Source organism: Salvelinus fontinalis, chromosome 15 (genome assembly GCF_029448725.1).
Source record: "Salvelinus fontinalis isolate EN_2023a chromosome 15, ASM2944872v1, whole genome shotgun sequence".
Taxonomy (NCBI): domain Eukaryota; kingdom Metazoa; phylum Chordata; class Actinopteri; order Salmoniformes; family Salmonidae; genus Salvelinus; species Salvelinus fontinalis.
The window spans coordinates 4,259,130-4,272,284 of NC_074679.1; the positions used below are offsets into that span (position 1 = coordinate 4,259,130).

Genomic DNA, 13,155 nt, shown 5'->3' on the forward strand with positions numbered 1-13,155 from the left:
CGTGGAGGAGGAACTGGGCTCAGGAGACGCACAGGTAGCCTAGTGCGTAGTGTAGGCACTGTAGGTACTAGGCTGGGGCGGGGAGGTGGCGCCGGAAATACCGGACCGTGGAGGCGTACTGGCACTCTTGAGCATTGAGCCTGCCCAACCTTACCTGGTTGAATGCTCCCGGTCGCCTGACCAGTGCGGGGAGGTGGAATAACCCGCACCTGCCTATGTAGGCGAACCGGGGAAACCATGCGTAAGGCCGGTGCCATGTATGCCGGCCCGAGGAGACGCACTGGAGACCAGACGCGTTGAGCCGGCCTCATGACACATGGCTCAATACCCAATCTAGCCCTACCAGTGCGGGGAGGTGGAATAACCCGCACTGGGCTATGCACTCCTACAGGAGACACCGTGCGCTCTACTGCGTAACACGGCGCCTGCCCGTACTCCCGCTCTCCACGGTAAGCCTGGGAGGTGGGCGCAGGTCTCCTACCTGCCCTTGGCCCACTACCTCCTAGCCCACTACCTCCTAGCCCCCCCCAAGAAATTTTTGGGAATTACTTACGGGCTTTTTGGGCTTCCGTGCCAGACACGTTCCCTCATAGCTCCGGTTCCTCTCTCCGGTAGCCTCTGCTCTCCTCAGTGCCTCCAGCTGTTCCCATGGCTTTTCGGGCTTCCAGCCACGTCTCCTTGCTGCCTCCTTAAACCTCCGCTCCTGGGCTTTAGCTGCCTCCCTCTCTTCCTGAGAGCGGCGATTCTCTCCTGCCTTAGCCCAGGGACCTTCTCCATTCAATATCTGCTCCCAAGTCCAGAAGTCCTTGTTGCCCTGTCCTTTACTCCATTTACTCCGCTGCTTGGCTCTGGAATGGTGGGTGATTCTGTAACGGCGTTCCTCTCTCTCTTCATAAGAAGAGGAGGAGTAGTGATCGAGCCAAGGCGCAGCGGGTTGTGAATACATGATGAGTTTTATTTTATAAGACAAACGAAACAAACTATACTTTAATAAACTAACAAAATAACAAAACGAAACTAGACAGACTTAATACGACGAACTGACATAACACACGCAGAACGAACGTACAAGTACTTACTACAAAGAACGCACGAACAAACCGAAACAATCCCGTATGGTGTAACATCGACACAGACACAGGAGACAATCACCCACAAACAAACAGTGAGAACACCCTACCTAAATATGACTCTTAATTAGAGGAGAACGCAAAACACCTGCCTCTAATTAAGAGCCATACCAGGCAACCAAAACCAACATAGAAACAGATAACATAGACTGCCCACCCAAAACACATGCCCTGACCTAAACACATACAAAAACAACATAAAACAGGTCAGGACCGTTACACTCCCGGGGAAGTCCTCATGTCAACACCGCTCCTCCACACACTCCACTGGCTTCCTGTCGAACCTCACGTCCACTACAAGACCATGGTGCTTACCTAATGAACAGCAAGAGGAACTGCCCCTTCTTACCGAAAACACCTGAAACCCTATCTCTTCAAAGAGTATCTTAAATAATCCCCCTCCTCATCTCGACCCCCCCCCCCTTCTAGCTCTGACTTTGTCGATAACTATTTAATTGAGGAAAAGTGTACTTGTTACACCTTTGATATGTGGTTGTCCCACCTAGCTGTCTTAAAATCAATGCACTAACTGTAAATCCCTTTGGTTAATATTGTCTGATAAATGTCTACATTGTCAATGTAAAATGAGTTAGGCTACAGAGAGGTGTGTATGCAGACACAATCTCTCAGGCTGTCGCCTACTGGTGGGATGAGTTCAGACCATCTCTCAGGCTCTTTATCTCTCAGGCCCCCCTGACAGTATAGATAGGGGCCTGAGAGATAATGTCTATTGCAGAGGTTCCCAATTTACATTCAACCTTGGGACGATTTTTCCTTGGGCAGATGGTCTCGGGGGACCGGAACGTAGTTATAAATAATGTGTAAATTGCATGTTGACTGCAATAATCCCAAACAGATCAAGTATTTGACAAAAACAGAATCATTTCAATCCTGTCTTACAGTGAGATACGATCACATATGCCTATCTATTTATTCGTGGGAATAGTTGCGAACAGATTTGCGAACAGGGCCCTCTCTACTTGCGAACAGATTTCCTAAATTAAAATCACTTTGAGCCGATTTCCTGGTGATTTTAAAGTAGTTTTATGTCCAACAACGAAATGTATTGATTTTTGCTCAGAAAATAAAACCCTCGGGCCGCCTGCTGGGGAACCATGCTCTATTCAGGCTACAGGCTCTGAAGCGAGGTGTTACCGCATCAGGCTGTGCGCACATCAGCCTGTCGAAAGAAACTCATGCAGAGATTCTATAATTCTGATTATACGAAGAGAGAGGTTCGGATGCACGCACGATCGAATCCACTGTCACCGAAGACTGGAAAATAAAATATATAGCGGGCGAGTGAGGGTCCAGGCGTGCGTGCACCAGTCTTGCCTAGCGCAAGGCTACGTTGCGACACAAGAAAATAGCTGGGGGATGCACGAAGACAGCACGAATACAGCGGTAGCATGACGCGGGACTGAATCGATACATTTCCCCTAGAAAAAACAGTCAAGACATTGGGTCGGCTATCATTTGAGTGTAAAGGTCGTCGAACAGCCGAGGTAATTTATTATCGAGAAGATGAGTGTAAACCAGACTGGGTATGATGGTATTTCTAGAGTGGATGGTGGAACGGTGACGGGCGGCCTCAACATCAGTAGTGCCCCGAAGCTGCAACAGTGTGCTCAGCCTCCCGCTAATCGACCAAGGGATGCCCGGCACCAGCAACATAGCAGCCGGCAGCACCAGCACGGCGGTGTACCTGTCAAACCGCCTTTTTCCGGACGGTCCGAACCCGGGGACGTTGTGAAGCGCGCCATTGACTTCAAGACGCAAGGCACACAGTGTTACAAGGATAAGAAGTACCGGGAGGCGATTGGCAAGTACCACCGTGCTTTATTAGAGATGAAGGGGTTGTGCCGGGTGCTGGGAGACCCTGAAGCCAGCTCTAAGTCTCCTTCTTCTGTGCTGCCTACTATGACCAAGCCAGACAGCCTGACAGACGAGCAGAAAGGTGCCATGGAGAACGCTGAGCTGGAATGTTACAACAGTCTGGCAGGTACATGATTATCATGACATTATTTTATGAAAAGACACAGGGGCTTATTATAGGCTGCAGACTTAATGGTTTATTAATGCTTTACATCATCATCATCATCATCATCACCATCATCATCATCATCATCATCACCACCATCATAACCATCACCACCATCCTCATCACCACCATCATCACCACCACCATCACCACCACCATCATCATCACCACCATCATCACCACCATCATAACCATCACCACCATCCTCATCACCACCATCAACACCACCACCATCATCACCACCATCATCATTACCACCACCATCCTCATCACCACCATCATCACCACCACCATCACCACCATCCTCATCACCACCATCACCACCACCATCCTCATCACCACCATCAACACCACCACCATCACCATCATCATTACCACCACCACCATCCTCATCACCACCATCAACACCACCACCATCACCACCACCATCATCATTACCACCACCATCATCATCACCACCACTATCATCATTACCACCATCACCATCATCATCATCACCACCATCATCATCACCACCATCATCATTACCACCATCATCATCATCACCACATCACCATCATCACCATCACCACCACTATCATCATCACCACCATCACCACCACCATCATCATCATCACCACCATCATCATCACCACATCACCATCATCACCACCATCATCACCACCACCATCATCACCACCATCATCACCACCATCATCACCACCACCATCATCATCACCACATCACCATCATCACCACCATCATCACCATCCTCATCATCAACACCACCATCATCATCATCATCACCATCATCACCACCACCATCCTCATCATCAACACCACCAGTCTTCTGTTTAGAATTGTATTAAGCCTGCTGTCAAGCTTAAGCATGAAGATTGACATTTAAATTCATACTGTCTGTAGCCATTTAGACTGAATTCCTGTTTGACCAAATTCAAATGACCTGTCCTTGTTTTGATCATTCCTCTCTCTCCTCCCAGCGTGCCTGTTGCAGATGGAGCTGGTCAACTATGAGCGTGTGAAGGAGTATTGTCTGAAGGTGCTGCGTAAGGAAGGGGACCACTTCAAGGCTCTGTACCGCTCTGGGGTGGCCTACTATCACCTAGGAGACTTCCACAAGGCTCTACACTACCTCAAGGAGTCCCACAAACAACAGCCAGCAGGTGAGGATTAGGGCCTTTTCTCAATTCCACCTCTGACTACTCGCTGCCCCTCCTCCATTACATTTGAGCTTTTTCAAAAGGAGGTAAGGAGAGGATTTTGAGGAATTAAACGAATCCAATTGAGATTCTACCTATGCACATTTCATATATTATTCAATTTGATCAATCCCACTCAATTCTGAAACAAGTGCTCCACAGGAGAGACGGGGCTGGGATGGTTTTATGACACCTCACGCCAATCGTAAATTGTACTCCTTTTGGTCTGTAGTATCAAGATTGGAATGTCTTTGTTACAAAGACATTCTGCCGCCCAAAAACTCTAACGTCCAAAGAGGGAACTTCGGGACAATATTTCATAAGTTAAGAATGTTAAGAATGGTCCGTGGGGATCTAAAGAATAATCATGTCATATTTCTTCTTCATTTTGTGATGCTATTAAAAACTGTATAACGAAAAATAGGGTAACTTGAAGTGCTTTCACACTGTGTATGCCAGGTTTACATGCTTTACGTTGTGTAGGAAATATGAAGAACGATGAAACTATTTTTGTTAAGATATTAATGTAATTCGAGTTTTCTAACGAGATCATAGTTTTCATGTCCGTTGCACATTTAGCTAAGCCACGCCCCCGAACGAGGTCATAAGAGCGTGTCAGTGTGATGGAAGCGACCTTTTCGACCAGAGTGCTTAAAAGGACTCGCTAAGAATTACCATGCAGACATGAAGCGTGAGCTAAACGTTACAAATGGTTGAAACTCTAAGACGGGAAAGCGTGCAGCTGTGGCTACACGTGGAAATTGTTAGAAATGGTTGGAAATGGTTGGAAATGGTTGGAAATGGTTAGAAACTCTCAACAGAGTGAGTATAGTAATAGAATGTATCCACGATAAATGTTTCTCTATCGTTCTCTTTCCCCACCCCTTCTCCATTGTGTAACAAGCCGTCATATCTCGTCAGTCCACTAGGGACTTTTGTCTCATGTAAGTGTGTATGTGTATTCTGTGTTATTAGTTAGTAAAATAAATAATTAAATACATTTTGTGTAGAACTGAATAATTTAGAAAAGGCTGGGGTTCTTGCGGATTCAAGAAGTCTGCGACGTTCAGAATGAGACTGATATGAGGTAATGATTAATAAATGACTGTTATCAATATTTAACTAATATTTCTTTAGAGTTTAATTCGGGAGGTGGTAGCTCGTTAAACCACTTCTTCCCCAAATTCCTAATGAGTTAATTGTTACATGATTAGTTAGTAGTTAGTTGATTAGATAAATAACAGTCATCAGATGAATTAAAGTAAAGTCACGACAATTAAATTAATTTGACATTTGACCCCAAGTGGATGGAAATCACATGTCTCCCGCTTGAACAGAAGATAATAAAGAACGTTTTTTTCTGTCTTTGTATTCCAGACACCAACGTTCTCCGTTACATCCAGCTGACTGAGATGAAGATCCGTCGCTCTGCCCAGAAGGAGAAGAAAGAGACCACATAAACAACCAACCAACTCACTTTCTGTTTTAATCACTAACTCACTTCTCACTTCACGTAAAATGTGTACTTTCTTCATGTGCCAGCCAGACCTAGTACACCGCGAGTCTCGTGCCGGGATTCAATCCGAAACCGCGCTTGACATTTTATTGGTAATTTCCAATTGAGCCGACATCTGCAGTGCTTACCTTGAATGCAACATCTGAAAATGCAGTAACATTACCTTTTTAAAAGCTGCATTGTACAAGCGTGTGTAACAGTATAACTTTAAACCGTCCCCTCTCCCCGACCTCGGGCGCGAACCAGAAACCCTCTGCACACATCAACAACTGTCGCCCACGAAGCATCGTTACCCATCGCTCCACAAAGGCCGCGGCCCTTGCAGAGCAAGGGGCAACACTACTTCTAGGTTTCAGAGCAAGTGACGTAACTGATTGAAATGCTAGTAGCGCGTACCCGCTAACTAGCTAGCCATTTCACATCCGTTACACATGCTTGGATTGAATCCCGGCCTTGGTGTTTTTAAAGGATATCTACAGATATGCACAGCCACTTTTTATTCATCTTCTTATTCTTCCTGACAAGTATGTGATTCATACCAATGGGTGTATTTTACTACTTGTACACAAAACGACTATATGTCGTATAGAGAAACAGTTGATGCAAACTGAAACGGTGCAGCTGCCGTTCGGCGATGGTCAATATCTTCAAAGTTTATGTCTGTGACTAAAGTTGGTCAACATGGAGTCAGATGGATAATGCACAGCACTGCCAGTCAAAACATTGCACAACGTGTAAATGAGGCCAACAACACTTCCGATGGTGACAGAGTAACAGAAAACACTGCGTGAAGCATTTGGCTGTAAAGTGACTCTACTGTGACTGGATAAATTAGGCTAGCACCTGCTCTCCCCTCCTTCACACAAGATGTGTTTCTAACAGCTCGGGGACCCGTTTATACCCGGTTCTACCATGTGTTCTTTGTCTAGATCTTGTCCACATTCCGATGTTGCCCACATTTTTAGACAGGTGTAGACAATTAAAATCCCATTGTTATTGTGATTAGATCTTCTCCGGAGGTAGTCCAGATCGTGTTTACACTTGACACTTACATGTGACTTTTGCTATCAGAATACGAAGTTCGGATTGAAAAGACGGGTTTGTGGTCTGATTGTGTTCATATCTGGTTGACCACTTCAGGATTGTGTTCAGATTTCTCCTCAGTCTGGACGTAACCGAGACACATTGGGCGACGTTATCAGCACTCCTCCCACAAGTCTCCAGAAAACGTGTGTTTTGGGACCGAGAGGTTTTCCTTTTCATTATAACGTCGGAGGAAATACGTTCCTAGCATGTGAGGAACGTGTTTGCTGGCTTCATGAATCAGAATACTAAAGCTGCATGAACTGTCAAGTCTAGACACGGCCTCTGACAGACATTTTGTCTGGATATCTTACAAATGTAGATGGATCTGGATTTTTTAAAAGGTTTTTTAGTATGTTTTGTATTTTTTACCTCTTTTTCTCCGACAATTGGTAGTTACAGTCTTTTCCCATCGCTGCAACTCCTGTACGGACTCGGTAGAGGTCGAAGGTCGAGAGCCATGTATCCTCCGAAACACAACCCTATCAAGCCACACTGCCCACTTAACCCGGGAGCCAGCCGCACCAATGTGTCGGAGGAAACGCTGTACAGCTGGCGACCGTGTCAGCGTGCATGCGCCCCGGCCTGCCACAGGACTCGCTAGTGCGCGATGGGACAAGGACATCCCGGCCAGCCAAGCCTCCCCCTAACCCGGACGACGCTGGGCCAATTGTGCACCGCCCTATGGGACTCCCGGTCACGGTCGGCTTTCGACACAGCCCGGGATCGAACCCGGGTCTGTAGTGACGCCCCTAGCACTGCGAAGCAGTGCCTTAGACCGCTGTGCCACTCGGAAGCCCCGAGGTATAAACGAGGCTAAGGAATCATTTTTTCCCCAACCTCCCACTGTTAGAAACCGAGCTAACACTGAGCTAACACTTGTTTTTGTTTTTATATTTATAGATTATTTAGATTTTAAAATCTTTGGCAAGTCACGTTAATACATGGGTATTACCATGACCTATAATAGATATGTAAAGACTATATTTAGAGATTGAATATAACCGTGTTTACATTGTAAGGGCACATATTTGCTAAATGTCATGACACTTTAAAAAGAAGCATGTCACAGAATATGAAAAAAGGCTATCTTACTTTATAAAATAAAATGCTTTTCTGTATTTGTTTTAATTGTATAATAGCAAAGCTAATTGTGTGTTTGTTTGTTTGTAAACGCAAGCAGGGAAATTCATTCTACAAGAGTATCTTTAAGAAAACACAACTGTTACATTAGGAAGGTGTTTGACTTATATTCTCGATTACAGCCTTTTTGTATTGCACATGCTTTAGTATCATCAATTAGGCTCTAAAACGATTAAAAGCACATGCCAACCAATCACATTTCGGGAAGAAATCAATTAATACCATGGCTCTCTCTAAAGAGAGGTTGCAAAATAAAAAAATAAAAAAACTTTGAATTCTCAAATTACTTCAATCGTTCAAAACAGAACACATTCAAATAGAAACATTTTCTGTTATGGTAATATCGCTTACTTATTAGTCTATTAACTGAACGAGAAGAGAAGAGCAGAGTTTTTCCTAGCCACTGTGCTTCTAAACCTGCATTGCTTGCTGTTTGGGGGTTTTAGGCTGGGTTTCTGTACAGCACTTTGAGATATCAGCTGATGTACGAAGGGCTATATAAAATAAACTTGATTGATTGATTGAGCTGAGTGAGAGGATGACTCCACACAAACCTTCTCCTCTTGGTAGTTGTCATGGTGAGATAGATTATAATGAGCCTGTCTGGTCATTGAACGTCCTGGTTATTGAACTGCCTGGTTACTGAACTGCCTGGTTATTGAACTGCCTGGTCATTGAACTGCCTGGTTATTGAGCTGCCTGGTTATTGAGCTGCCTGGTTATTGAACTGACTGGTTTAGCAGTGTCTGAAATGGTGCCATATGCCAAAAGTGCACTACTTTTGACCAGGGCCCATAGTGAATAGGGTGCCATTTGAGACGCATTCAGCGGCACACTGCAACAAGGCTAGGTAGGAAGTTACTAGATGGAACAGAACCAGTCTATCTGAAGTCACTAGATGGAACAGAACCAGTCTATCTGAAGTCACTAGATGGAACAGAACCAGTCTATCTGAAGTCACTAGATGGAACAGAACCAGTCTATCTGAAGTCACTAGAACCAGTCTATCTGAAGTCACTAGATGGAACAGAACCAGTCTATCTGAAGTCACTAGATTTACATTTACATTTAAGTCATTTAGCAGACGCTCTTATCCAGAGCGACTTACAAATTGGTGCATTCACCTTATGATATCCAGTGGAACAACCACTTTACAATAGTGCATCTAACTCTTTTAAGGGGGGGGGGGGGGGGGTTAGAAGGATTACTTTATCCTATCCTAGGTATTCCTTAAAGAGGTGGGGTTTCAGGTGTCTCCGGAAGGTGGTGATTGACTCTGCTGACCTGGCGTCGTGAGGGAGTTTGTTCCACCATTGGGGTGCCAGAGCAGCGAACAGTTTTGACTGGGCTAAGCGGGAACTGTACTTCCTCAGAGGTAGGGAGGCGAGCAGGCCAGAGGTGGATGAACGCAGTGCCCTTGTTTGGGTGTAGGGCCTGATCAGAGCCTGAAGGTACGGAGGTGCCGTTCCCCTCACAGCTCCGTAGGCAAGCACCATGGTCTTGTAGCGGATGCGAGCTTCAACTGGAAGCCAGTGGAGAGAGCGGAGGAGCGGGGTGACGTGAGAGAACTTGGGAAAGTTGAACACCAGACGGGCTGCGGCGTTCTGAATGAGTTGTAGGGGTTTAATGGCACAGGCAGGGAGCCCAGCCAACAGCGAGTTGCAGTAATCCAGACGGGAGATGACAAGTGCCTGGATTAGGACCTGCGCCGCTTCCTGCGTGAGGCAGGGTCGTACTCTGCGAATGTTGTAGAGCATGAACCTACAGGAACGGGTCACCGCCTTGATGTTAGTTGAGAACGACAGGGTGTTGTCCAGGATCACGCCAAGGTTCTTAGCACTCTGGGAGGAGGACACAATGGAGTTGTCAACCGTGATAGATGGAACAGAACCAGTCTATCTGTAGTCACTAGATGGAACAGAACCAGTCTATCTGAAGTCACCAGAACCAGTCTATCTGAAGTCACTAGAACCAGTCTATCTGAAGTCACTAGATGGAACAGAACCAGTCTATCTGAAGTTACTAGATGGAACAGAACCAGTCTATCTGTAGTCACTAGATGGAACAGAACCAGTCTATCTGAAGTCACCAGAACCAGTCTATCTGAAGTCACTAGATGGAACAGAACCAGTCTATCTGAAGTCACTAGATGGAACAGAACCAGTATATCTGAAGTCACTAGATGGAACAGAACCAGTCTATCTGAAGTCACCAGAACCAGTCTATCTGAAGTCACCAGAACCAGTCTATCTGAAGTCACTAGATGGAACAGAACCAGTCTGAAGTCACTAGAACCAGTCTATCTGAAGTCACTAGATGGAACAGAACCAGTCTATCTGAAGTCACTAGAAACAGTCTATGAAGTCACTAGAACCAGTCTATCTGAAGTCACTAGATGGAACAGAACCAGTCTATATGAAGTCACTAGAACCAGTCTATCTGAAGTCACTAGATGGAACAGAACCAGTCTATCTGAAGTCACTAGAACCAGTCTGTCTGAAGTCACTAGAACCAGTCTGTCTGAAGTCACTAGAACCAGTCTGTCTGAAGTCACTAGAACCAGTCTATCTGAAGTCACTAGATGGAACAGAACCAGTATATCTGAAGTCGACTAGATGGAACAGAACCAGTATATCTGAAGTCACCAGAACCAGTCTATCTGAAGTCACTAGATGGAACAGAACCAGTCTATCTGAAGTCACTAGATGGAACAGAACCAGTATATCTGAAGTCACTAGATGGAACAGAACCAGTCTATCTGAAGTCACCAGAACCAGTCTATCTGAAGTCACCAGAACCAGTCTATCTGAAGTCACTAGATGGAACAGAACCAGTCTGAAGTCACTAGAACCAGTCTATCTGAAGTCACTAGATGGAACAGAACCAGTCTATCTGAAGTCACTAGAAACAGTCTATGAAGTCACTAGAACCAGTCTATCTGAAGTCACTAGATGGAACAGAACCAGTCTATATGAAGTCACTAGAACCAGTCTATCTGAAGTCACTAGATGGAACAGAACCAGTCTATCTGAAGTCACTAGAACCAGTCTGTCTGAAGTCACTAGAACCAGTCTGTCTGAAGTCACTAGAACCAGTCTGTCTGAAGTCACTAGAACCAGTCTATCTGAAGTCACTAGATGGAACAGAACCAGTCTATCTGAAGTCACTAGATGGAACAGAACCAGTCTATCTGAAGTCACTAGATGGAACAGAACCAGTCTATCTGAAGTCACTAGATGGAACAGAACCAGTATATCTGAAGTCGACTAGATGGAACAGAACCAGTATATCTGAAGTCGACTAGGGTTCTCCAGTGGATAGTCAGTCTATAATACACCTTGCAGATCAGAGTTCTCCAACCCTGTTCCTGGAGAGATACCTACTGTAGGTTTACATCTATCTAGTCCAGGGCTCTCCAACCCTGTTCCTGGAGAGATACCTACTGTAGGTTTACATCTATCTAGTCCAGGGCTCTCCAACCCTGTTCCTGGAGAGATACCTCCTGTAGGTTTACATCTATCTAGTCCAGGGCTCTCCAACCCTGTTCCTGGAGAGATACCTACTGTAGGTTTACATCTATCTAGTCCAGGGCTCTCCAACCCTGTTCCTGGAGAGATACCTACTGTAGGTTTACATCTATCTAGTCCAGGGCTCTCCAACCCTGTTCCTGGAGAGATACCTCCTGTAGGTTTACATCTATCTAGTCCAGGGCTCTCCAACCCTGTTCCTGGAGAGATACCTACTGTAGGTTTACATCTATCTAGTCCAGGGCTCTCCAACCCTGTTCCTGGAGAGATACCTACTGTAGGTTTACATCTATCTAGTCCAGGGCTCTCCAACCCTGTTCCTGGAGAGATACCTACTGTAGGTTTACATCTATCTAGTCCAGGGCTCTCCAACCCTGTTCCTGGAGAGATACCTACTGTAGGTTTACATCTATCTAGTCCAGGGCTCTCCAACCCTGTTCCTGGAGAGATACCTACTGTAGGTTTACATCTATCTAGTCCAGGGCTCTCCAACCCTGTTCCTGCAGAGATACCTACTGTTGGTTTACATCTATCTAGTCCAGGGCTCTCCAACCCTGTTCCTGGAGAGATACCTCCTGGAGGTTTACATCTATCTAGTCCAGGGCTCTCCAACCCTGTTCCTGGAGAGATACCTACTGTAGGTTTACATCTATCTAGTCCAGGGCTCTCCAACCCTGTTCCTGGAGAGATACCTACTGTAGGTTTACATCTATCTAGTCCAGGGCTCTCCAACCCTGTTCCTGGAGAGATACCTACTGTAGGTTTACATCTATCTAGTCCAGCGCTGCCTAACCCTGTTCCTGGAGAGATACCTACTGTAGGTTTACATCTAGTCCAGGGCTCTCCAACCCTGTTCCTGGAGAGATACCTACTGTAGGTTTACATATATCTAGTCCAGGGCTCTCCAACCTTGTTCATGCAGAGATACCTACTGTAGGTTTACATCTATCTAGTCCAGGGCTCTCCAACCCTGTTCCTGGAAAGACCCACCTGTAGGTTTACATGTATCTAGTCCAGGGCTCTCCAACCATGTTCGTATGTATTAATCCAGGGACAATACATCTTTAGAGTAAAGCACCCAGGTTGGTTTAATCATTATTATATAGAACAGAACAGTCAGTTGTTATGTACATTCTCCACACTGCATTCCCATTGGATACATTCTAATGAAGCATGGAACTCAGTCGATAGGAAGCATGGAACTCAGTCGGTAGGAAGCATGGAACTCAGTCGATAGGAAGCATGGAACTCAGTTGCTAGGATGCATAAAACTCAGTTGCTAGGATACTGCAGGGTCTAGATCAGGGGTGTCAAACTCATTCCACGGAAGGCCTAGTGTCTGCTGGTTTTGGGGTTTTTCCTTTCAATTAAAAGACCTAGACAACCAGATGAGGGGAGTTCCTTACTAATCATTGACTTTAATTTGTCAATCAAGTCCAGCGGAGGAGTGAAAACCTGTAGACACTCAGCTCTCTGTGAAATGAGTTGGACACGTGGTCTAGAGGCTGTTTGTACG

At 45.6% G+C, this 13,155-nt stretch overlaps 1 protein-coding gene across 1 annotated transcript; it reads left to right on the top strand.

Annotated features, from left to right (window-relative positions):
• The first annotated feature begins 1,979 nt into the window (after positions 1-1,979).
• On the top strand, positions 1,980-8,637 carry LOC129811290 (tetratricopeptide repeat protein 9A-like). Its single transcript, XM_055862470.1, has 3 exons — positions 1,980-3,132; positions 4,152-4,334; positions 5,748-8,637. The coding sequence occupies exons 1-3, from the start codon at positions 2,655-2,657 to the stop codon at positions 5,828-5,830; spliced, it is 744 nt and encodes a 247-aa protein (XP_055718445.1). The 5' UTR covers positions 1,980-2,654; the 3' UTR covers positions 5,831-8,637.
• Positions 8,638-13,155: the final 4,518 nt, after the last annotated feature.